General features: G+C 36.8%; 2 protein-coding genes across 2 annotated transcripts; one reads left to right on the top strand and one right to left on the bottom strand.

The window, feature by feature from the left end:
• The first annotated feature begins 836 nt into the window (after window positions 1–836).
• LOC116172295 (inactive hydroxysteroid dehydrogenase-like protein 1) lies at window positions 837–16,154 on the top strand. Its single transcript, XM_031489483.1, has 6 exons — window positions 837–1,016; window positions 14,291–14,413; window positions 14,458–14,568; window positions 14,621–14,841; window positions 15,556–15,783; window positions 15,930–16,154. Exons 1-6 carry the CDS (start codon window positions 839–841, stop codon window positions 16,074–16,076), a joined length of 1,008 nt encoding a protein of 335 aa, XP_031345343.1. The 5' UTR covers window positions 837–838; the 3' UTR covers window positions 16,077–16,154.
• A 2,536-nt stretch (window positions 16,155–18,690) lies between these two features.
• LOC116172665 (uncharacterized protein K02A2.6-like) lies at window positions 18,691–23,531 on the bottom strand. Its single transcript, XM_031489913.1, has 2 exons — window positions 23,380–23,531; window positions 18,691–23,348 (listed from the first exon to the last, which is right to left on the bottom strand). The coding sequence occupies exon 2, from the start codon at window positions 22,675–22,677 to the stop codon at window positions 18,691–18,693; it is 3,987 nt and encodes a 1,328-aa protein (XP_031345773.1). The 5' UTR covers window positions 22,678–23,348; window positions 23,380–23,531.
• Between the last annotated feature and the right edge of the window lie 3,710 nt (window positions 23,532–27,241).

Below are 27,241 nucleotides of genomic sequence, written 5' to 3'. Positions count from 1 at the left end.
CTGGCCTTATTAACCAATACTATCTAAAGCAACATTTGGATTAAATCAAAGTGAATGCACTTGCAATTTATATTTAACTTGCGCTAATAGAATAATTTTGCACTGTAAATAATTAAAGTAATGTTTTGCAATTTAGAACAGGAATTTAGTTGAGTACCAGTGTAATTCTCCAATATAAAATGTGGTAACTAGGTAAACCAAAGTTGAGTGAATGGGACTGTATGTAATATTTATTTTAATCAAACCTTGAGATATTGCTAAAGAGATCCAGTTGTTTCAACAGCTTATAAATCGAAAATTAATATCGTGATGGTTATTAAGGATTTCTAACTGCCACTGTATGTCGAAGACAATGACGCAGCCATACATTACTTAAGGGGTTATTAGCATTTAAAAGGAGGAAATGAACTTTATTATTATCTATAAAATTGGATTATTAAACAGCATTTTAACTTTTGTTTTTATTTAAAGAAACTATTTTATATATTGAACTAAAAAATCTGTCAGATCTTTTCGATGCCTAATAACTTCTTCATTTTGCATTTTGATAGTCATTTCTCTATAGTAGTTTTTTACACTGATAATTCTGAATTTCAAACTAACTAAAACATTCTCAGAGATTTTTGATAGGTAACATTTTTTAGAGAATTGAGTTCTTCCTTCTTCTTGACGTTATTTGTACATAAGTAAACATAGTTACAGAGACATATAAACCATAACAGCCCATTTTTCACGTGTTTGGGCAGACATAGTTAGATATGTTATCTAACCAAAGATTCCTACTCTTAACAAAAATGACTTTGCCTTATATTAATACGAGCTTCTTTTTCAGAATGAGATGGCTGTGCTGGAAGACAATGGAGTTTACGTATTTGCCACAATTGGAGTGATTAGTATATTTTTTTTATTTTTTGATACAATTTATACGTTGCTGCAACTCATTCACGGCATATTAGCTCCGTATTTTGCTCCGAAAGAAGTTCCGCCTTTTAATGAAAAATTTGGACCTTGGGCTCGTAAGTGTTTTGCACATCCTGTGTTTTGTTAGAGGTTACGTTTGTACTACGCCTCTGAAGTAAAAAGATATCATATACCATTATTGAAATTAGCTCCGTTGAAAACTTTATCCGGTACCCAACAAATGATTTTTAGGTTTCAAATATCAGTCCTAAATAACTAAACTGATGATATACCTGGTATAATAAAATTGGTCAACCAATATATATACCAAACGATCTCCGATTAATGAAATAAAAAAATGAACACAATTAACAACTCGATGCTAAAATTTCCGAGTTGCCAAAAGGCCACTGTCAATGTTGAGTCAATTAGACTCAAGTTTTGGCGTTGAGTATTATACGGCCCAAGCTGTTCTCATATTGAATTTCATGCAATTCAGTTAATTACTATAGGAGATGTCAAAAAGGCTTTCCTTATTTTTGTAGCCTACATTGCCAATTCATGAACTCTGATCTACTAATTTGATAAAGAATCGACTTGAAAAATTTCATCTTGTTAATTGGTTCATTGGTTTTCGAGATAACGGACAAACGAACTGACGGACAAACATCGTTTCGTTTTCGCCCGTTACCAATGGGCGAATATGAAAATATAATGAAATTTGGATTAAGGAGACCTGATAATGAAGTCTCCTTTCTTCTGGTGTGATGTGTGGGTGTTTCCGGTTGGCTCCCTTTGGAAACACCCAAACTACCCCTATACTTATTAAATTCAATATTAATATTGTAATAGAGTTTTTTATTCATAATTTTAGTCCCTCTGAGTGTTACGTAGGGATGGTGTTGTGTAATGAAAAATGACTGAGTTAAATATCTCGTAACGTCAGTAACAATCTCTTTAATTATACCATTTTTTTTTCGTAGCACTTGAGCTAAATTGTTTTGTCTAGAGGTCAAAAGAATTGCGTGTGCAGCGTACAAAATTACTACTTCTTTGGTAATCGTGCGATTAAAAAACGATTATGTACTTATTTTTTATTTTGATATTTGTCGTCGCCTTTTATCGGTTAATTCTTTGTTTCCGTTGTTACGCAAGTGTTTCTGACTAAAATTGTTTAAAAATACCGCGTTTGACAGTTAATAATTTAAAATCGTAGTAATAAAAACTTGCCTAGTCCATCGTAATCTGAATTATGTCTATACTCAAAGCGGATCTTCAATCCTTGGACATCTAAGAGCTTGCATAGCTTAAAAGAGGGCAATGGCGGAAATATCGAAGTTAAAGGTAACATAATTTTGCATCTGAATGTTTTGCTACAGGAAAATAGCCGAACCACAAAAAATATTTTGTGAAATTTGAGAATGATTATTGGGTTTGGAGCGCGGTCTTGAGGGCCATAACTTTGCGGTTTTTCCACGATTTTGCCTCCACGGGTTTTCATTACCCTTGCTTCTGGAACTACCTATTGAAACTACTGGTTCTGCACGAATACATTCACCGCAATAAGCTACTCAGTCGGTCGAGACACCTCCAAACTTCAAAGGGTACAAACGTTGAAGGGGTCGGTCCAAAAATCCGTTACTTGTCTTCATTTTTGCGACTCGAAACCTTCCATCATGTTCAGAGTATACCTCTGTAATAACTCCAAGAAGGTATTCAAAACGACGACGATTATCACATCCGACTAACACAACACCTCCAATAGCTGGAGTTGCTCGATTGTTAAAATCCTGATATCCTAAATATTCCTTACGAAATCACTCTTCCACTTTCTTTTTCATTTTTTGCATTACACTATATCAGAGGCCTCTTGATTTCTCCAGGTCAGGATAAATTCCTATTTCAAGGGGCCCAATGAACATATATCTGGTGATAATCCAGGTTTGATCTTCCTAATATCCTCTTGAGATGGTTCTTTACCGAGCGAATTAATCTATCGCAATAACCCCTCAAACTAAGGAGATGCTGATGGAATAACAGTCCCTTCGCAATGCATTCATTCATTTCTTGTCTATTGGATCTTTCATCAATGGTCGCCAAATTCCATAATTCAGTGGGATCTAACGGGGTTGAAAGCAATGAAATTACTGTATTAGTCATACACGTGGTTAACTTTGGCAATCCAGCGTCCATCCAAAGACTAGTTATGACACGAACCCAATAATCGTCTCTGAACAAAATCTGGATACCTGATGGGGATTTTCAGACGTCTGAGAGCATTATTGTTTTTTCTTTGAGTTGATTGAACCAAGGTCCTTCAGAAATGATGTTTCAATAGAGCTCTTACTTTGCCAACAGTTTCAAAACAAAGCGCTTGCTTTCTCCGTGTAAAGGTTTTAGCCCTACTGGGAGCGACAGCCTTCCTCCAAAGACTATATTTGCGAGAAATTCTCAAATTTGTGCAGCATTTCCTTGTTGCGCTGTTCCAGTAGATTCATAGGTCGTTTCTTTCGCTTCACAATAGTGAAGTCACTAAAAATGCAGAAATCCTTCCCCACCACATTTGATAACAATTCGGAAGCTGCGGGAACAGGATCTCGTTGAATATTGCTTTTATTCTGACGTTCTTCCCTCCCACCATTCGATTTTGATTGTTGTTGTGGTCGTGTAGTTGACTGAAACCCCTCACGTGCAAGTGAAATCCGCATTTCATTGCTTACTTCTTGTCGCTGAAGTCTCTAAAAAAATCCAACCTTGACTTCTGCGACACCAATTGAGATCCGAAAGTGGACTTCTCGGGCCAGCTCGAAGTAATGACTCGGAAATTCTTGATTCGACTAGGGAGTATAACCATATCGCCAATTTTCAAGTGTGCAAACTGTCAGTCTCAGACAATGGCAATTCCTCTTTGTTGTTTACGTTGGTGATGAGCTGGAGAAGTTTCCGAACGTAAACTTGAAGCAGAAGGTTCGTTTGGGCATACTGAACTTTTATCGACTCCACTGCACCGGTAATCGAGAACGCCTTTAGGATTCAATGAGGTTCGGTTTCAATTTCCGTGCATTGCGTCCAGATTCTCGTTATTAATTTGTTGTAACTGCGGCCACCACCCAAGTCAGCTTTCTAGTTTCCCCTCAAATTTAGGGAGTTTTACAACAGGTAGCTTCAATCGCCTCTTCTCGTGGTAAATTCCAGCCTCGGGCGGTCTAGCTTCAATCACGGTAGCTGTGGTCGCCAACGCTCCTTCCATTTGCCCTTTAAGTATGTGAAAAATGAAGATACAGGAATCTTGACTCTCTACTCCAAATTCAGTTCCTCCTCCGAAGCATCTCCCCCCAAAAGCATCCAATATCTGAAACACGTTTGGTAAGTCTCGAATACTACTCTTTGACCCTTCGAGAATCGCAGTCAATCTTATTTCTCGGGATCTGGCTCAGCTTCTTCTTCAGCATGTTAGCTGTGGGCGTTGACCTCAGTTTCTTGAGTGCCTCCATCGTTTTGTCCCTTACTTACCAATTATCTCAGCGGAAAACCTGTTAAATCTCCTACTGATATATTACCCCAAAAATTATAAGCCTAGATATTTTATGATTATTCAAGTAACAAATGGCAGATTTACTGTTGAACTGAAACAATTGGGAGGATTTCCGTCTCGTTGAATGCGGTTTTATACAATATGCAACCAATTCGAACTTTTCTGCCGATTGAAATTACGCAACTCACGATCAGTCAAACGCTCATGTGATGCGGCAAGTATTACCAATTTCAGTAATTATAATTTCTAACATCACGTGAAGGTAGGTATATGGCACAATGTCAATGTAAATCGATTACTTCATTTACTTGGAACACAACGTTGCGCGAGTTGCAATCGAGGTTGCAATGATGAAATCACTTTAGACTAAATTACAAAAACGCGTTGCAAGACCTCCTTTTTTGTAAACCTAGAAACGTTCATTGTCATCTTCGGACGTTTTATGTAACTCTTATCCAGCGGTAGGTATCAGGTTGGTATTAATTTTTACGGAGAGAGTATGATTACTATAATTACTTAACAAGGTCAACCTTTAGCCAAAGACGCCAGATGGTTAATCTGTACTTTTTTCTCATTAAATGCTATCATCGATGCATATGAATACAAATAAAGAAATACAAAGTGCATTTTCGAAATAATATGAAAAGTTTTTTCAATAAGGACCATTTATTCGGTAAATGTTGGGTAAAGGTTTTAACCTTTTAGAAAATGCAATTTTGCAGTTATTGACTTATAATGGGACGTGACGTTCGACTTCTTCGTGATGTAATAGACATGGATGATTTCTCCTTATACAAACAAGTAGATACTTGAAAGACCTTTAAGATTTCTCTACTTTCTTTAAACATTTTTTTCATATTATTTCCATAAATATAATACTGCCTTGTGTAACATTCACGACTGATGGTTTATTATGTTTATAGACAATATCCTCCAAATGAGTAAACAAAATGTGTGTGGTAAAAGTGTATCCCAATTTGGCTTAAATTAGGTACTTAATCTAAATGTTAGCCCTCATTTGCCTTGTTGCCATAAAATATACAGTAGTAGACATTACTGAGAGGAGAATAAAAGAGATAGGTTCCTGTTGATGATATATTGATGATATGTAAGTAAAAGTCAGTGATTATTGAAGAGCATAATGCGCATCAAAGAAATTCGATTATGAATATGAAATTAAAATGTTCTTCAAACCTTTTAGGTTCGTACCATCATCAAAAACAGTAAAAAGAGAAAATAATATATTGTAGTGGCTCAAAAGCGAGGAACTAAACTTAAAGGCATTTAAGGAATTAAAAGGGAATTGAGACATTGAATGGAATTGAGCTTCATATGATTATGTCCCAGGGATGTCCAGTAAGAAATCCGCTGTGTCTATTATGTGCTTTTCGTAAATAAAAATTGTAAATTTACTCCGGATACTGCAAAGGTGAGCGAATTGTGGTAGTTCGACAAGAAGCAGCGTTTATTGAGATAAAAGCTGCTTATGTAGTACAAGTTTCTCCATGACTATCCCTGTTTCATAAATAGAAATAAAGATGTAGAGCATCTAGGGCTCAATATTTTTACTGAGAGTGTAGATCAAAATCTATTGAAACTTATGATCAGGAAGAATGTGCCAGTAACCAGTCGAGAAGAAGGAGATTCGAGAAGGAATTCAAAAATTGTATGGGTTGGGATTTTCTATTAGAAAATGGAAACGATCAAAATCATGTTGAAAGAAAAGATGACTTAAATAAGAGTACTCTTCTCGAAATGCGTTTATCCGGTATAGTAACGGGGATTATCTACAGGTTGTTTTACCAAATCAAAAGTCAATAGTCATAAAGAAATTGTCTTAACGATTGCCTTAACGAAAATAAGGGAAATATTAGCAATGATAGTCTAAATAGCTTTTATTAAAAAAAAACAGGTCTACTAAAAATGCACCTAAAAGCCTTAGGTATATCAAAAGATGGAAAGTAATGATGACAGTGAATTGATTAGTGTTACGCAGTATTTTATGACGTGGGGTGGTTCACATGGGGAGTAATTGAAGCTGCCGGTAATCAAGTAACTGTCACATTCCTTAAAAAATTTGCTGTGTCTAGCACGGATACCACCCACACATCTACGCGTGCTCGTTCTGCCCAAAAGCTTTTTTATGTCTAAGAATATGTGTACCAAATTTGGTTCTAATCGGTTCAACCTCTTAGCCAAAAATGAGAGACATCATCGAGATTTTGTTTGTTTCGGATTCTTGGTGCTGCAAAATGTGGGTTTTTACCCCAATGAAATACCTCCCTTACGGAGGATTTTGTGCCTTCAGATACAGCAAAAGTTGGTAAAATTTTTTTTTGTATGGTTCAACCACTCGGTTAAAGAAACAGATTTTGTGAATATTTAAAAAAAATACAAGTCCTTCAAAGAATACTTAATATAATGTGCCATTATTTGCAATAAGTTTGTAGTTGTAGGCTTCTATACGTAGGATAAGTTTGGTTTTGGTATGTCTATTGGTGTTACTTGCATTTTCTGTTAGGTTTCTATTAACAGGAATTATATATTTATTTTTGGATTATTTATACACCATATTAGTATATTATACATTGTTGTTGTAATTGTTTGTGTATTATCATACTTTAAGTATCATTACGTTTATTTGCTTTTATCTTTAAAATCACAGGCAATTCATTTTGCTATTGTACTTTCCTCCGACAAAGCGTTTTCGAGACATTCGCTTGACCCTACCAATAGATATATTTGTTCCAGACGTCCCAATCGCCCTTTGTGAGTACCACCCTCCGACAATGTGTTCTTGAGATATAAGGAACTATTTGTATCCGATCACGATAAGGGGTCTAGGAGAAGTGTAGACTACATATTGCAAAAATTTCCAGGACTCAAGGATCATTCCCCTAAGAGTAGTTCAACATTGCAGAAGTGGATCCGGGCGGACAAAACGCAAACAATAGCCCATTTTTTTTATTCTTAAAAAATGCGCTAAAAATTTAGTAGTTAAATGGGACCAAAGCGAATATTTTTTTTAAAGAAAACAATCCAAACTGTTTCACTAGTAGCTACGTCCTGAAATCTTTAAAACGTCTAGTCCTTAACGTTTTGCGTTCTGTTTACTAGGTTTAGGTTCGGGTGCGTGTTGCCCTCAACTACGTTTCGGGCAACAATTTGCACCCTCGGATTGAAACACACACTTTAGTCCCTTGGTATATAATATACTATTAATTAGGCAATACAACAATTTATTGTTGCATACATATTTGGAAAATATGCAGCTGTCTTTTCGTGAACCCCGGCCCACAATGAAGAAAATCTAGCAGCAATTCTGCGTAGGTAATTTTAGTTCTCAATGCTTGCCCAACCCCTGTATTTAAACATGTCAGTTCAAAATTTGTAATCTTGATTTTAATTAGAGGAACAAAACTACACGCCAGTAAAGAAAGTAGGAAAGCTTTGTTCATCAGAATGTAAATAAGCAAATTTCAAAGCAAATTAATCAGTTGTTATTACAATTACGAGATTACTTAAGTGGCATAAGTTGTGCGTTGACAAGGTGAGATCCCCAAACACACTTGGAAGATTACAAATATCACTTAACTAATGCTTTTATTATCATCACAGCTCGTGTAAACACGATAAAACCTCAGTAAATCAGAGGAATTGACTAATATCGTTAAATATACAGTGCTATTTATTAAGTAGACATGTATTGTTTTGCCCTATTTCCCCACATTAATTATTATGAATGCTTTGTTTTAACAGAAAATAAATGTGCGCTCCTTAAACTGTTACCGGCACTATACCAATTGACAATATCAATTTTTTCCTCGATTGAATACATCGCACACGAACGAAAATAAGGAAGCCAAAGCAACAATATCAAATTATTTAATGTGACAGCCAGATCTATATTTGTTTTAAGAAGTTATTTTGGTCGCATAAAATTAGGCGCCCCTCACAAAGATTTTGTCATTTAAAAGTAGACATGGGGAAAAACAATCCGCATAAATCCCTTTGTGTACGTCTTAATAAATAGCACTGTATATATTCAGATACGCAAACCATGCATTAATAATATATAAATATTGTAGATTTCTACTTCTTTGTGTCCAAAAAACAAACATTTAATTAGTTACGCAATTGCGTATTATTGGAATATACATTTTTGACCATTAATTTAATTTTTAATCATAACATCTATTAACGAGGTTAACCGTGAATTATCTAACTTCTTCTTGCATATCAAATACACTAGCTTGAATTAATGGACCGTTGTACGCATCAAGGTTATTAACACACGAAATTATAGCCCGGAGCATATATGGAATTAACATTCACTTTCTATATATGGTATTCCATGCATCTATAAATATCAAAGGCTTTAGTTTTCATTCATGACGAGTTGTGAAATTGTTTACTGGTGGATTGTACAATTATAGGTCATCGAATGGAATTGTGATGATTTCGGATAAAATTTATCCGATCGTATTGGTTTTGAAGTACTCTTCCTCTTGTATATCAAGGAGGAACGTACTTACCACTTTTTGTTTCACTTCCTTTTGAGGAAGGGAATCGTAATCACTATTAATATCTGCAACTGGCAATCCACATGATTTTTTAAGCGATTTCTCATGAAGAATTCAATATGCTTTCGATATCAACACGCATTTTTAAGTCATTTCTCATAATGAAAAATTGCTCAAAAATCCGTGTGGATTGCCAGAATACCAGGGGATTTCCAAGTTTCTTTTGTGATGTTCAGCTCAAGTGTTGGGTATGACCTCTCCTTGCAGGATTCCATTGTAGATATAGCCCTTTCATTTCTTGCTCCCAATCCATAATCTCCAACGACTCTGTCCACTCTGCTACTTTCTCCAATACTAGCGTTTCAGTCCCCCATCACTATTTTGCAACACTCCCTTCTTTCCCCATTAGAGATTCTATTTTCTCGTCAATTTCCTCTATTTCAATACCTTCGTAATCACTAGTTGGCATGTACACTTGCGCAACAAAAAGACTTTTTGGAGTAGTACTTAGTCTTGCTGCTATTATTCTATATCCGTCACAAATTACCTTCTCCATACTTTTAACTATACCTCTTCATTAACCAAAATGCTTCCCTCCCACCTTATTTCGCTTACTCCAATAATACCCAATCTATTTCGTTCAATGTCCCTTTTTAAGTTTTCTAACTTTTCTGCTGTTATTAGTAATTACCACGCTTTTTGTAGGGTTCCATGAATACTGTCTTCCCCGGAGATCCGGAATATCTAGCATCCGAAGAATTCATACAAATAGATGTGTCCCCGTCCATCACCTTCTTCAAGGGAACTAGGGTCTTTAACGGAGTGATGTCCCGATTTCGGCCATTTCACACCCCCCCCCCTACCGGATAAAAGAGTACCCCGCTCTATACCCGCTCATCCGTCCCCCGAAAGGACCGTTGGCGCTAGGCAGAGGGTTGATTTCTTATTCCGGAAGTGCCAGGGTTGTCCTATCCTCGTCAATGAAAACAGGTTGTACGACGTGAAAGTCCCACCTCATACGCATATTAAATAAAATTGGAAATCCAAACTCTGGCTTCATTTTTATCTCTCGTAACTAATAAAATTTTTAACTCCAAAATTCGGACGTAACCTACTTAAGTCGCCACTTCCTTAACCCCTTAATTCAGTTGCAAGGTGTTCACTATATAAAATTAAAATTCAAATGTACAGGGTGAGTCAACGATTGCGCGGAGTAATTTGATGCCTTGAAGATAAGATTTTTCGATATAGTGCTTTTGTATTATGATATGGTTGAATTTTCTCCACATTTTACAAATATTTGTAATAAATTATACAGAGTGCGCCCACAAAGTAGGCCGCCAAAATGGTACATTTTTTTAAATAGAATATTTGAATGCAATTTTGAATTCTACGTGTAATTGTACGTCTATTTTATTATATGGTTAATTTCCGAAAAACTAGTAGTTTTAAAGATAATTCGATTTGTAAGAAAAATTGGGCAGTTGCAAGCGTCAGTATATTGTCAAAATTATTACTCAAATTTTGATTCCAGGTTTTATATCTTTATCCTGGGTTAAGTACAAGTCAATTAAATACATCTACTATGAAACATTGAAAAAATAGCTTACAGGGTGTTTTTGTTGGTAGGTCCAAAGTTGCAAAACTTCATATTAAAAATCTGACTTTTTTTAATGGAACACTCTGTATATTTTTCTGTCATCTTTTAGCTCCTCCAAAAACCTTCAACTTTTGATAATAATGTACTATACCTATCTGTGACAGTTTTCGAAATAAACTTAAATGAATTATTCGAAAAATGAATTAATAAATATGATTTTAGCTTTGGGCGAGGCAGATAAAAATTGCCTTTTTTGCATGGCCAACCTCACTATTATGTAAATTACATATAACTTATTTAATATTAGAATATAAAAACCAGGAAAACCAAGATATTTTGAAAACTATCACAGATAGGTATAGGACATTACTATCAAAAGCTGAAGGTTTTTGGAGGAGCTAAAAGGTGACAGATAAATATACAAGGTGTTTTAAAAAAAGTGAGATTTTTTATATGAAGTTTTGTAACTTTGGATCTACGAAAATACACCCTGTAAGCTATTTTTTAATGTTTCATAGTAGATGTATTTATTTGACTTTTATATACTTAACCCAGGATAAAAGATATAAAACCTGGAATCAAAATTTAAGTAATAATTTTGACAATACACTGACGTTTGCAAAAATGTCCAATTTTTCTTACAAATCAAATTATCTTTAAAACTACTAGTTTTTTTGATATTAACCATATAATAAAAGACGTACAATTACACGTAGAGTTCAAAAATGCTTTCAAATACAGGGAGTTCTATTTAAAAAAGGTACCATCCCATACATTTTTAAAATGTGGAGAATATTCAACCATATCATAATACAAAAGCACTCTATCGAAAAATCTTATCTTCAAGGCATTAAGTTACTCCCCGCAATCGTTGACTCACCCTGTACATTTATAATTTCCGAATCTTGCAACTCGAGTACAGAGGGTTCTACTCCAAAAAGGTTGACGAACAAAGAAAAATCAACGGATAGAAACTCCTATACTTAAAAGGAATGCGGAAGACGAAAATATCATTGAACATGGATTATATGCATACAGTAGGCAAGCGGCTGACTGAATTAAGTTATGCAGTCTATTTTTAGTCCAGTTAAGGGTTCAAATGAATCCAAAATTGCAAAAGAGTTCCTGCAAATTTAGACAGAATGTATGTAAATCCAAATGCACGTCGTGTTCCCCTAGATCTCATCGGAGAAAGAACTGAGCCGAAGAACCTCAGTCATTCGTTCACAGAGAGTAAATATAGAGAGGGAAAATCAGGAGAAAGGGAGGTACCTAACTGTGGAACAAAGCTAAACACGCCAACACATTTACAATATGCAAAACTTAAAAATCCGAGGCAAAATCTCTTGAATTTGAATAATTTTGACCTGACGTTAATATAGTACAAAATTTGACAGGGTTTAAGTATGGCCAACTCAAATAGATTTAAAAGCAACTCCACGTCCCTTCCCACGGAAATAGAACTTCGGCGTTTATGTCTACATAGACGAAATAGTTATACAAATCAACATAATTTACAGTAAAGCGAATAATTACAATTAAAACTAAGTACATTACCTTTTGTTACACCACAAAACTTACAAGAATACTATACTATCAAAATTATTACATTATTGTAAAGTCACTGCACTAACGCATTGTGTTTCGAGGTTAACGTATTTTCAGCCTACACGTAGCTTGTATTTTGAAATTTTGAAATCTTAACACGTGGCACTAATATTCCCGTAAGTTCCTTCACGATCCACAAACATTCTGATAATCTATACGGTGATTTTCTTCTCTTTCACTTCCAAGCGGAAACCATTGAGGTTTTTAAAGCAATTTTTCTCTGAAGATTGAAACTTAATTTTCTACTTGAATTTTTTACACATCGCCGTAGTGATTTACGATTTCTTTTTTTAACTGGCAGCAAGTACAAATTAAATTTTTAAATACCTTTTACTCCGTATTATTTGAAAACGCCATAGAAATCCAGGAAATCCTGCGAGGTGAATAAATTACTCTAGGAGAACGTCGGCGTTGTTTGGTAACAAGTCCCTCTTACCTCCGCAATTAAACGATTGTTCCTTCAATTCCATTTGTTATCCCATTTATTTCTTACACATAACTTGAACATAGAAAAACTGCACGTTTCACGACGAAACTGCGAACCCAAACTCTCAAACTGTATCCATTCAACCGCTAATTATTGAATTATTAAATACGAGTATAATCTTGCAGAATTCACGCTTTCTCAGTCGCTAACCATCTTCTTTTTTTGGTCTTCGCTATTTATATATTAAGGCAAAACGGAACCAGCGAAATTTCTGCGACAGGCGTCCCTCATTAAACCAACGCGACGCAAGCCTACTATTTGTACCTATGCGAAACGGTATTGTATATATTCGTGTATAGAATTTGAAAAAAAATTTAAACTGCAAAACGAGGTATCTACGATTGTGTTGTGGATGAAAGTAAAGGAGTCGCGTGTTATAAAATCAACCACATCATATTATATAGTATGAAAAAACAAACTTTGGTCCTGTATCATATCCAGTAACCAGTTGATGAACATTCTTCCAATTGAAAGACGCAAACAATCTGATATACCGGAAAATCGTTATTGATGCAACTATTTCGTTGGAAGAACGATGCCTTGATATTTGTTCTTTATCTGTACTACCACCAGTGTTTATGCTTTTCCAGATTGATGGAAAATAAAATATTTCCATATGCAAAACGTCACTTTACGTAATTCGTTTACGATTAGACTATTTACTTGTTTATAAAATAGTTCTTATCTATAGTTTTCTATTTGTGTGATTATCAGCTTGAGACCAACTGTGATCAATATGTCTATGAGTACAATGTACATGAGGTGACCTACATGCGGCAAACGAAATGAGAGCGTTATCACAGAGAAATCATAAAAAAAAATTCCTACGAAAAGAAAGGTCTCAGTTAGGTTGTTTTTTCTCAGTCACTTCTCACTAAAAAACCTAAACTGTTTGCAAATTAACGTATAATATTTCAAAGACTTCTCGTCCTTCATATCTTTACTAGCCGTAAAAAGCAAAATAATAACAATAGGGGTGCCGGGAAATTTGTGATGATTGAGCATTCTAATTACATCTGTAATTCTTATTTCAAATCTCACGCGAAATACGATATAAAATGAAGTTTAGAATATATGACCGCGACGACATAACTTAAGCTTGCTATTTTTGACGTCTAAATTAAGTTCAGAATTGTCAGAAGCTTTACAATGATTTATATGGTTCTGCTATAAAATAAAGTTTTGTATTATACACGACGATAAAGGGAAACTAACCACCTCATGAAAGTTAATTCACTCAATGGTTAAAATATCCCTTTATCGTCTTATACAGTGTGTCCCAGAAAAAACGCACCATAGCGAAACGGCAAGGTATTTTTTCGCGAAGGATCCACGAGACATTTGAAATTAGTATTACTGTAATCTCTTTCTAGTATCACAGAAGCGCAATCACGTACGTTGAACGCTAACTTCAAATACATATCAAAGACTTCAGAATCCTTCGCGAAAAAATACATTAATTCTGTTTGCCTATCGTGCGTTCAATCTGGGACACACGGTATAATACATATATAACTATTAACTATTTCTCTAAAAATGCAACTAAAACAATAGATTATGTAAAAATTAAACTGTTCTCTCTCTTGTCAATGCCCAACACTAAATTAATGTCTTTGACAATATATATTTTTTTCTAGTAATCACCGGAGCGACAGATGGAATCGGAAAGGCCTACTCGAAAGAATTGGCGAATCGCGGTTTGAACATCGTGCTTGTTAGCAGAAGTGAACCAAAGTTACAGGTTACCGCTAAAGAAATCGGTGAGTTTACAAACGCGAACGGCCAATTACATGCCCTTTTTCAGAGTCCCAATACAAGGTCAAAGTAAAAATAATCACTGCGGATTTCTCAAACGTCCCAAAAGCGATCGAAGCAGTCAAACGTGAATTGGGCGAGTTGCCTATAGGAATTTTAGGTGATGGACGCCCCGTGATAACGCGTATCATTAAAAGCGCCATCTGTTGTAGTAAATAATGTAGGGAAACAGTATACTTATCCCACGTACCTCGGTGAGGTTCCAGAGCAGGAGTTATGGGATATTATTAATATTAATATTGGGGCCGTTACTTTGATGACACGCTTTCTTGTAACACGAATGCAAAGTCAGGGGCGAGGAGCTATAGTCAACATTTCATCTGGGGCGGAATGTCAACCCATGCCACTTATGAATGTCTACGCAGCTACTAAGGTAAGAAGTCAACTGGCACACTGTAGAAACAACCTTCACCTTGACTTTAAACTATTGCAACATTCTTGCAGGAATAAGACTTACGCAACACCTGTGGCTATTTAGTGCATGACCAAAAGAGAATTTGTTTCTTGTATGAGTTACTGGAGTGTATCATATGTTTTAATTTCATCCTTAAATTGCCAATAGTAGTTGTCTGCAATGGTTTGTTAATGTACATTAATACATATCTGATCTTTTGTTGCAATTAAAATTCACTTTTTAATTACCTACCTATGTCATGATTGACATTACCGAGGACATGACATACTTCTATCTACAATTCTACGTTGCATACAGCGCACTGTACACATATTCACTTTCGGTCAAGTAAATGTCAGTGCCTGGTCATTTAAGACACATTCTGTTGTGATTTTTTAAGTAGGTACCTCTCACTATCAAGAATTTTGATCCCAATTTCCATTTAACAAATGATCTATGATAGACAGTCTCAAAATCAGTCCCTAATTCTGAGTTGACTTTTACTACTTATCCAGAATTTTCTTAGTAGTATCGCTTGTCACGTGAAAACTTGAAAAGCGATTGCTAAATCTAATTTGTGGTTTATTCAGAGGTGAATCCAACCTGTGCTTATTTAAAAAGTGTACACAGTTTATTCAATAATGTGCTTGTAATGAAAAATGAGGTACATTTAAATTTTATTTTAATTTTAAGGTGTACGTGAAGCATTTCACGGCAGCTCTGCGTGAGGAATATGCAAGTTATGGCATTACTGTCCAACACCTTTCTCCATATTTTGTAAATACGAAAATGAACGATTTCAGTGATAGATTACGGGAAACTTCACTTCTGGTGCCAGACGCTTCTACTTATGTTAAGTACGCCGTATACACACTAGGAAAAATTAATGATTCAACTGGATACTGGGCGCACGGAATTCAGGTAGTATTATGCCAAGTTGTTTGTTAACCAGTTTCATTTCATGAATCTCTGGGATGGGCCATCCGACTAAGCAAAAGGTGGCAGGGGTTTCATATTCGTCATGCACCTGTCAATGCCTAATTTTGATTATTTGTGCTCCATTTTAGTATTTTTTCACCATGATACCTCCCATGTGGATCCGAATGAAGATAGCGAATCATCTGAATCAAACTTTCCGGCAAGACTACCTTCGCCAATGTCAGGAAAACGATAACTATCCAGACAACAAAACCCAAATATTAGAGAGTCGTTAAAATAAATATAATTTTCCTTTATTTTTGTATTGTTATAAATGTTTACGTTATTATGGAATACGAATAACACCAACACTGGTGGCCATATTTCTTAACTATTGTTAGTAAAAAGATTAAAATGAAGCGTCTGTATCTGCTCTCTAAACGCAAAATTGTGTTCTATTGCTATAATCTTTTAATAATTAGTAAGTGATGATGCATTTGTTGAAATATTTGGTTTTCGAGCCAAAATAGAAGGGGAAAACCCTCAGTCCTCCATATTATGGTTGCTACTGATGCGATTTCATAATTGATTGGACACATGAATGAGAATCATTCCCTCTGATTTGGTAGAAAGCGACTTAGTGACCTTCTTGAATAAGTTTCTTTCAGATCTGAACCCTCTGTTCAAAAATGTGGGCTAGCCGAAAGAAAGCCAGGCAAGGAATTTTAAATGGTGTAGATTGAGGCCCATAGATTTAACCTTTTGAGATTGATTTGTTCTAGTTTAGTTTAGAACCCATGTTTATGATTCTATTTTCATTGTAAGTGATTTGCACGGTGCACCTCACTATGGAACGCAGTCCTAGAACTTCCTAGCCAAGTTAGATTGAATGCTACATTTTCATTACTTTACCCCGCTTTTATCCTCGAGAACAAATTGAGGTAATATTTTATGATCATGTTCTCCATTGGTTTATTATGACCATACAAGACAATGGGATTTTGCCACTATCTTATTGTACATAACGGCCAGTTGTGATTATTTTCATGACTCCCCAATATTTATTACTTCAATTCTGTTATGTGATGGATCTCGAAACCCTATTATGTACAGGGTGGCCAACTAAGAATGCGAGGTACTGTATCTGAGAATCTATCCATCGCAGAGACTTGCGGTAAAAAATTTATTACTAAAATGGCCACGAGCAAAACCTGGAAAATATTTTTAAGTTTCTGAAATGACCGCTAGGGGGCGTAACTGCAATCTGGAATCTAAAAAAGTGATGTTTCTGTAAATTCCGCTATATTAACCTAAAAAAAAATGCCCAGTCTTTGAAGTTGACGATAATCTGAACAATTTTTGTTTGACAATTTTTCCTGTATCTCTAAAAATGAAGTGGTGGTGGGTATTCAAAGGTTTCCGTAAAGAACACCCTGTATTTTCTAAACGGCTGAGCCGATTTAAACAAACTCGGGTTAGTTAAAAAGATCTATTCTTCAGCTACATATATTACACTATTTGAAGTTTTGTTAGTTTCACATATCACCGCTTGAGGGCTTTTTTGACATTCCGACAGAAATGGTTAATTTTCTCAAAAAAATTAAATGCATTGGTTCGATTTTTTTTTCATGAAAAAGTAGCTAAATGAAGCCTAAACAAACTCACGAAAACAGCATTAGGCTACCTTTTCATGAAAAAAAATCAAACCAATGCATTTAATTTTTTTGAGAAAATTAACCATTTCTGTCGGAATGTCGAAAAAAGCCCTCAAGCGGTGATATGTGAAACTAACAAAACTTCAAATAGTATAATATTTGTAGCTGAAGAATAGATCTTTCGAACTAACCCGAGTTTGTTTAAATCGACTCAGCCGTTTCGAAGATACAGGGTGTTCTTTACGGAAACCTTTGAATATACCCCACCACTTCATTTTTTGAGATACAAGAAAAATTTTCAAACAAAAAATGTTCAGATTATTGTCAACTTCAAAGACCGGACATTTTTTTGTTAGGTTAATATAGCGGAATTCATAGAAACATCACGTCTTTAGATTCCAGATTGCAGTTACGCCCCCTAGCGGCCATTGCAATAACTTAAACATATTTTCCAAGTTTTTCTCGTGGCCGTTTTAGTAATAATTTTTTTTACCGCAAGCCTCTACGATGGACAGGTTCCCAGATACAGTACTTCGCATTCTTATTTGGCCACCCTGTACATATGTATATGTAATACCTATATATTATTATGAAATAATACATCGTTCAATAACTCCCGGGAGTAACCCAAACCACAAACACCAATATAAATATCATTGTAAAATCTTGATTGTGAGGGAAATGAAATTCTCCGATGTTGGCGTACATGTTGAGAACTATTATAATGTAATAATAATTGTAAAATGCAAATTAGAAAAGAAGTAAGAAAGTAAGTGGGCGTATTTCTTGGAAGGATTTCAGTAACTCTTCTTCCTTCCGTGTAATCAATGAAGGCCCTAGAGCTACTCTCGGTCAATAACCGGTTAGCAGCTAATATAATTTCGTACTCGTGAATTAGACAAGATCTGACAACTATCTTATTTAACATTATGATATGATACTATTACGATAGTACGAATATAATGTTAAACACCCCGAAAGTTCTACGGTCGGTTTATAAAAGGCCACCGAACATTCAACAGTTAGTGAAACAATAAACTTTTTTCATCCGGAGTAACAGTATGTTGTCAATTCTAATCTGTCTGATCGAACTACACTATTTTCTGCGAATCTTCTTTTTTTCCTAACACTAAAAGTATGCAGTACTATCTTGAGGTTATTCAATGCCGTAATAGGCTAATAAGTACTCTTTATTTGGATATTTATATTGACAGAGATGATTTATAAATGAAACGTGCTTACAACGACATGCGACCTAGCCCACCGTTGCAGGCGTACCAACCTTGACCTCCCCAGGCTTGCATACATCACATTCCTTCCCCCCAGTTAAAACAAAATCTCGTAAATGCAAAGGCATCCTTCTGTCTCTGCTTGGGCGAGTGCTCATGCTGGCTTCCTGCACATCTGACGGTGGTTCTTGATGGCCCTGCAGTGGTCTTCTGGAAATGATTTGATCGGTGTGTCTTCGGATTACGATTCCGTCATCTAGGGTTGCCTTGTATGATAATGGACCAGTACGTTTATTGATTTGCGCTGGAACCCATTTGGGACCATCACCAAAATTCCTCACTGAAACTGGATCGCCATCTTTAAATTCCCGAGGTGGTTTTGACTGTTCCATAAGTGTTTCCTGCTTCAGCTTCATGTCCCTCACGAAATCAGGATGGATTCGATCTAAACAGGTTCTTAATTTTCTCTTGAAAAGCAGTTCTGCTGGACTGACGCCGGTTACTGTTGACGGCGTTGAATGCTGGCTTAACAGCATTCGGGCCAGTTTGGTACGCCAATCCCCTTGCGACAATTTGCTTAACATCTTTTTGGCTTCTTGCACTAGCCTTTCAGCTTGGCCATTTGAGGACGGATGATATGGCGCCGATGTTGTGTGCCTAATCCCGTTCTTCTTTGTAAACTCTGCAAATTCTGCCGATGTAAATGCCGTACCGTTGTCTGATACAATTACGTCGGGTAATCCATGAGTGGCGAATAAGCTACGTAGCACTCGTATTGCTGCCGACGAGGAGGTTGTCGGCACCAACTCGACTTCTAACCATTTAGAGTAGGCGTCCACTACGATCAGGAGTTGATGTCCTTGAAACGGCCCCGCAAAGTCAATATGTAACCTGCTCCACGGCTCGGTTGCCCATTCCCAAGGATGAATAGCTGCTTTAGGTGGTGCGCGTTGATTTTCCTGACAAATGTTGCAAATTTTTACTGCATGTTCGATTTCAACATCCATGTTTGGCCACCAGACATGACTCCTCGCCAACATCTTCATTCGTACAATCCCCGGATGAGTTTCGTGCAACATGTGAAGTACTTGTGCTCTGGCTGCTGCTGGAACGACAACCCTGTTTCCCCACAACAGACATTTCTTGTACGAGGATAATTCCTGCCGCTTATGGTAGAACGGTTTTGCTTCGTCCATATTGATTTCGTTCGGCCAGCCCCTTACCACCCAGTCCAATATTTTAGATAGCACTGGTTCCTTTTGTGTCAATATGGCGATTTTTTCAGCGTTGACTGTAATTTCAGGACTTGTCTCGACCATGAGCACTTGTGGAATCTCTTCATTTATTGGAGTTGAATTGTCGATCACTGGAAATCTGCTTAGTGCATCTGCATTTGCAATGGTCGAACCAGGAACATACTTAAGCATATAATTATAACTATTTAAAATTAATGACCATCGCTGAAGTCTCGGGGATATAATTTCTGGGGTAGCCTTGTCTTGCCCGAATATTCCCAAAAGTGGTTTGTGATCTGTACGAATTTCGAATTTGTTCCCAAACACATAATGATGAAATTTTTTTAGTCCGTCGATAATCGCTAGTGCCTCTCGATCCAACTGTGAGTAGTTCCGTTGTGCGTCGTTCAGTGTTCTGGAATGGAATGCGATTGGCGCTTCTGTACCATCTGACATCTTATGGCTTAGCACGGCTCCTACTCCATAAGGCGAAGCGTCTGCTGTCAATATTAATGGTTTGTTAATATCAAAATGCACCAAAAGTGACTTCGATGACAACAAATTCTTGCATTGCTGAAATGCTTCATCGTGTATTTTGTTCCAGGACCATTTAGTGTTTGTATGTAGTAATTTATGTAGAGGTTCTGCTACTGTCGCTTTATCTTTTAAAAAATTGTGATAAAAATTCAACATTCCTAAAAATGCTTGCAGTTCTTGTTTGTTCTTTGGAGCTGGGGCATTTTTGATTGCATTAACTTTGTCTTTGATCGGTTGCAGTCCATTTTCAGTTAACTGGAATCCTAAAAAACTCAATTCTTTCACTCCAAATGCACATTTTTCTCGCTTGAGGCGTAAGCCATCTTCTTGGAATCGCTTGAATATCTCCTCGAGTCGTTCGGCTAATTGTGTTTCCGATTCTCCTGCTACCAGTACGTCGTCGAAGTACGGGAATACTCCTTGAATTCCGCTTAGTCTCTGATCCATGAAATTTTGAAATATTTGTGGAGCCACGCTGATTCCAAATTGTAGTCGTTTTACTCGGAAAGGTCCTTTGTGTGTGATTATTGTTTGGGCTTCAGCAGACTTGTCGTCAACTTCTAACTGCTGGTATGCTTGAGCCAAGTCCAATTTGGCAAAAATTTTGCCTCCGGCTAGTGAACTTAATATAGTGTTAATGGCTGGAATTGGGTAAACGTCAGTACGCAATGCCTTGTTTAAGGTTTGTTTATAATCGCCACATATTCTTATGCTGGAATCCTTTTTAACAACGGGAACGATTGGCGTACACCATCGTGGGTGGGTTATCGGTTCTAAAATGCCCTGTTGGCATAATTTTTGCAGTTCCGTTTCAATTTTGGGTAATAATGCAAATGGCACCCGTCTGGCCTTACATAGTATCGGTTGTACGTTATCATTGATTGGTAATGTCACAGGAGGGCCTTTGTACTTGCCTAATTCATTCTTGAAAATGTCAGCATACTTGCTCAGTACTTCTGCAACTGATTTTGTTATCACCGATTCTGATGTAAGCTGATAAACGCCTGCCAGTTTAATTCCTAATGTAGCAAACCAATTTCTGCCCAATAAGCTGCTTCGGTTATCTTCGATTACTGTGAGCGGTAGTACTGCACATCGGCCTGCGTATTTAACTTCGACTTGACACACGCCAACAGTTTTTATAACATTTCCTTGATAGTCCTTTAGAATTAACGTCGAGTTTGATAGCTCTGGTTTGTATACATTAAATATTCTGTTAAACGTGTTGGAGGCCATTAATGATACAGCCGCTCCTGAATCCACTTCCATATAACATTTATGTCCATTTAATGTTACCGTTGCTTTGGGCATGCTTGTAATGTTATTGATACCTGTGATTGCAACCGGTAAATTGCTGGTTATCCCATTTAAAGTAAATATTTCGGCATAGTCATCTTCAGGCTGCTCCGATGCGTCAACTGCGTTTGTCTGTTGTTTCCTGTTTTTCTGCATGCACACTCTCTCTATGTGGCCCCTTTTCTTACAGAATCTGCATGTTTCGTTCATAAAGCGACAATTGAATGGATTGTGTTGGCTTCCACACCTAAAACAGGGTTTGTAATTACTCTGGTTTTGTTGACGGTGCAAATTATTGGTGCCATTTGACCCGGAGCTGGTGACACCGCTGTTATGCTCTTTGTTGTCTCGATTAACCCTTCTGTATGTTGATGTGGTGGCGGTCAGCTGTTGAACAGGTGCAGTTTGCTTCCGGATTTCTAGAGCGTTCAAATCAGCTGTTTCTGCCGCCGTTGCCGTATTTAATGCAATTTTGAAGGTCAAGTCTTTTTCTGCTAGCAACCTGCGCTGTAACGCTTCACTGCGAACGCCACACACTACACGATCGCGAAGCATTGTCTCTAAGGTTTCTCTGGGAAAGTTACACTGCTCCGCAATTTTTCTTAGTTCAGACACGTACACCGCAATTGTTTCATTCTGTCCTTGATCGCGTTTATGAAAACGAAATCTCTGCATTATCTCGGACGGTTTAGGCGCGAAATGGTCCTTTAAGGTTTTCACTAAATCCCCGTAAGATTTTGAACTTGGCGCGTCAGGAGCTACCAACGACCTTAAAATTTCATAGGTCCTTGTTCCGCAAACCGTCAACAGCACCGCCCTTTTCTGTTCATCTTCTGTTATTTTATTTGCTTGTAAATAAAATTCAAGTCGTTCCGCGTAAACTTCCCAATTCGTAGACTCGTCTGCGTTGAATTCGCCAATGTGTCCTATTGCGACTGTAGCCATCTTGACTTGATTCCTTCCACCCCGAGCTCGAAACTAACCATGAATACACAGCTTCTTTTATTTATGCTATATGTTGCCAAATTCGGTTCTTCTTTTTATCTCGTCGCCAATAATAAGTACTCTTTATTTGGATATTTATATTGACAGAGATGATTTATAAATGAAACGTGCTTACAACGACATGCGACCTAGCCCACCGTTGCAGGCGTACCAACCTTGACCTCCCCAGGCTTGCATACATCACATAGGCGATGTAGCATTTTTTGAACAAACTCAACTTTTAGACTTTTCAGCTGTTAAAGAACCATTTGCTGTGTGTTCTATACAAATACGGATTTGGTCAGTTGCTATACCTTATGTGTTACATTAATTGAAACGAAATGGAACGGTCAACTTGTAGTAGTACTATTGTTAGCACTTCTACGTTGGTGCATGTGTTCCGAATACCCTTGATATGGAAAATTGCTAAATTATGAAAAAGTTGGGTTAGATGAGGCTGCATATTGTGGTATGTTCACTAAACGACAAGCTTGCTTTTAATGGAATCAACTTTGAATACTATTAGTGATGGAAAGAAAAACCAATATCTTATATTGAAAAGCTAAAACCTCCCTTAATTGTTGCGAATATATTGATTTGACTAATACAAACATGACCAATCAATTTAGTACCTACTGTAATTTACAATCCATACCTTCATACAGGAAAGTTTCTAAAATTTGATTAAATACGTTAATTGACAATTGATACTTTCTAAAATGCAATTGAAGGTAATTAAAATTATCATCTAAACTATCAGAATTGGATAGAAAAAGATACACAGAATTTGATGTAATGTTGGTAAATGACTCAAAAACAAGTCTTACTTAAAGACTCATCTTTCTGATAACACACGTCCCGACCAAGAAAGCCTTTTCATTTTTACTTGCATTCTTGTACCTATCATTACATTCTACAGCATTTTCCATGGTGAATCCATGTAGTTTCTCCACCACAGTATCAACGTTAATCTCATTTGTGTCCATATTGTATAATCCTAGTCGTGACCAAAGGCAACCACAAAACCGCATGAACGCATCGTTCTCGGGAAAGTCCATTTTCAAAAGTGCCCATTTGGCCACCTCTTCATCGAGGCCAGCTTCCGCCCTACATTCTTCTCTAAAAGGGTCTATGAAATCGTCCCAAATTTTTGCCACTTCTGGTGTTACGTGGAATTTCTAAACATTGCATAACCATCCAATCAGAAAAATCGGAAGATACTTACAAATGCAAAACCTGAATACAAAAAAGCAAACGCTAAAATACAAATTTTCATTGCGCACGTAGTGGTTCTGCAGGCAAGGCTGGACTTCGACTAGCATTATCTCTTTGTAGTTAATTTAAATTAAAACTCATTATCAAAGAGAGTTGTCCTTTCAAAAACAAATAAAAGATAAGACAGCATTTACTTATCCAATTTTTCAGGAACCAAGTAAGTCAGTGTTCCAATTTGGAGAAATTGGTTAAAACTAAACATTAAGATTTTTCGAACTTTTAATTTTTAATAGTGTGTATAAGTAAAGTACGAAATTCATAAAGTTGATTATGTAATATAATAAGTTTTTTATCCTGCTACACCTACCCAAAAAAAATGTAATGAAGACTAGTAGTTGGCATTAAAAAAACCCTTGACCATGCAGAAGCATGCCACTGACCACAGCAAACTGTAAGTTAGATACCATAAAAAGCTATTCTATTTTGATGATATGTTCAGTGTTCCAGGCAAAATATTCACCCTGTATATGAGTATATTGTTTTACACACACAAATTTCCGGTGTTTCCACAAACACCCTGAATATACGAGGGTTGTCCAGAAAGTAGCAGAAGTTTTGAAGTAAGAGATTTTAAACTTGTAAAGAAAAATTATTATTGTATACGGGGGCTACACTCCTGGGCTATTTATCTACACAAGCACAATTCAAATTGAGGCACTTATCATAGCGTGGCACAAGTGTTTTGATTTCAACTTTTATAAATCCACCGTCTGAAATTTTAACCTGCCCTGGGTAACGCTGGCATGAAGTTCGGCGTCCCTATCGAACCGCTGCGTTGCGAGCCAGGTCTTCATCGCTGGGAAGAGGTGGAAGTTTTGTTGTTCGACGACAAAACCCGCCCGTACACAGTCAACCGTACTGGACAGCTCTTGGATGGGAGAAAGGATCACTCTCCATACAGCTCGGATCTAGCACCAAGTGACTTCCTCCTCTTCCCAGCGATGAAGACCTCGCTCGCAACACAGCACATGGACAGTGATGCCGAACTTCAAGCCGGCGATAACCTGTGGTTAAAGTCTCAGGCGGCGGATTTATAAAAGTTGGAATCAAAACACTTCTGCCACGCTATGATAAGTGCCTCAATTTGAATGGCGCTTGTGTTGATAAATAGCCCAAGAGTGTAGCCCCCAAATGTATTTAATAATAGATTTTCTTTACAAGTTTAAAATTTTTTATGTCAAAGCGTCTGCTACTTTCTGGACAACCCTCGTATATTAAGTGCCCCAGCTTTTCCAAGAACACCTCAAATTTTCAGAGTCAGTGAAATATCTAGGAATCACACTCGACAAAAACAACTTAATGACTCCGGACACCCAAACTCAACACAGGGCTGAGTAGAACATGATGTTAAGACGGTCGCCATGCGAGAGAAGCCTTCAAAGGACCATCTGCTAAATTGGTGCGTTTTTGCACAGGGCTATCAAGAAAAAACCTGACATTACTAGTGGGAATACTTTCTGGAGACTGGTAACATTTCGACCTTGTAGGGGATACATAGACGACGAGACCGCACACGACATACTTTGTGAATGTACCGCTCTAATCCAACTGAGACGATCCATGTTGGGGGTATCCCTGGCCGGACATGGTTACGATTATTTAGAGTCGCCTCCCCTTCCATCATCCTTAGGTTCATCTCACGTGTGGGCCGGCTTGAGTGACGTGAAGGGGTTGAACAACTGTAGTCAGGATTCAGGAAGGTAGTACAAAGGACCCGAATATGAGACCTAGAGGTCCACCCTCCTATCGTAATCCATACTGCTGGATGGAGCTAACAGCTCGTCATTGAAATATCTCTACATAGGATGAAGGTATTATACTCGTATATTGGTAACTACAACACGTATAACTATTTAAAACAATTCTGTCCATCATTCGCGCATCAGCTTCCCAATACAACACTTTATCGTGGAGAAAATCTTCTGACAGTGATCATCAATCATTTTATAGGTTTTAAAACACTGTTCAGTGTCACCTTTCGTAAACCCTGCGATAACTTTTTCAATTTTGTCACCATCAATTGTATCCGTCTCGGAATCATAGAAACCCCATCGCCACCAGATGCATTCGGCATAACACTGAAAGCTGCGGTTCTCAGGGTAATTCATATTTAAAATTGCCTTATACGGTTTATTTTTGTCAATTGCATTTTCAGTTGCACATTGGTCATTATAAGGGCCTATCATGGCAATCCATTTTTTTGTCAACTCGGGATTCACGTTGAATTTCTAAAAAATACTATAAGTAATGATGGTACGTAGATGAATACCTACAAAAGCAGTAGTTGTGCATAATATTACGAGAAATGTGATTAAAGGCTTCATGGGCTGCTTTGTGTTTCCTTTGGGCCAGGAGAAAATCAAACTATATCTGCACCTTTGTACGGTTTATTCTAACTAACTAAATGGGCACAATAACTTCTTATTTCATGTTCATATTCCATTAGGAAGTTGGTTTATTCAAAATATATTGTAACCACTACTACTTTATTTCATCAGTTCGGATTAGATTGCCAATACAAAAGGTAGGTTGGAAAAAAACTAAGAATGGTTGATTGTTTTAATGTATTATCTTCTTCCGTTTATTTGAATAGTAGTGATATTGATCTGCTATTAGGCGCTGTTTTTTTACTGAAAGATCATTACTTCTTGTGGGATAAGCCACACAATTTCTTGTTCCGTTATATTATGTTTTGCTTTATGACACAATAGCAGTTATTGGTTATGGTTAAGGTATATCAAACCCAAATTTGTAGCTAAAAATTTTACAATAGGCCACAAAAACTATAGACAAGGAGATGAAACTAAATATAAACTGCATCTTGCATTTTAGAAGTAAAGGTAAATTAAACAAATATAGCAAACGAGCTCCTGGGTATGCCTATAGCATGTGCAAAACCAAATTTTAAACGTGATGTTAGTTTTGCTTTTATTTAAGGTGTATATGTATGAAGTTTCATTTAATTGCTTCCATAAATAAGAAAGTTGGCACTGCACATCCTACACAAAACCAAATTTGGAAAATGGCGCTACATTTGCTTTTATTCCAAGTGGCTACAGTGGCACCACGCTCAGAAAGTCCCTGACAGGGCGTATCCGAGGGCGCTAGAAATTTGGACCGTACATTCTGATGCAAAATTTAAAAACACTTTAAGGGAATTACATACCTTATCAGATCGTATATCCAAGCTATATGCGTCTTGAAAAAGACGAGTGTGTATAAAGCTGGAGACGGAAAACGTAAAATAAAG

The sequence above is a fragment of the Photinus pyralis genome, unplaced genomic scaffold (genome assembly GCF_008802855.1).
Source record: "Photinus pyralis isolate 1611_PpyrPB1 unplaced genomic scaffold, Ppyr1.3 Ppyr1.4_LG5, whole genome shotgun sequence".
Lineage (NCBI taxonomy): Eukaryota > Metazoa > Arthropoda > Insecta > Coleoptera > Lampyridae > Photinus > Photinus pyralis.
This window is presented reverse-complemented; position numbering and strand designations above follow the sequence as displayed.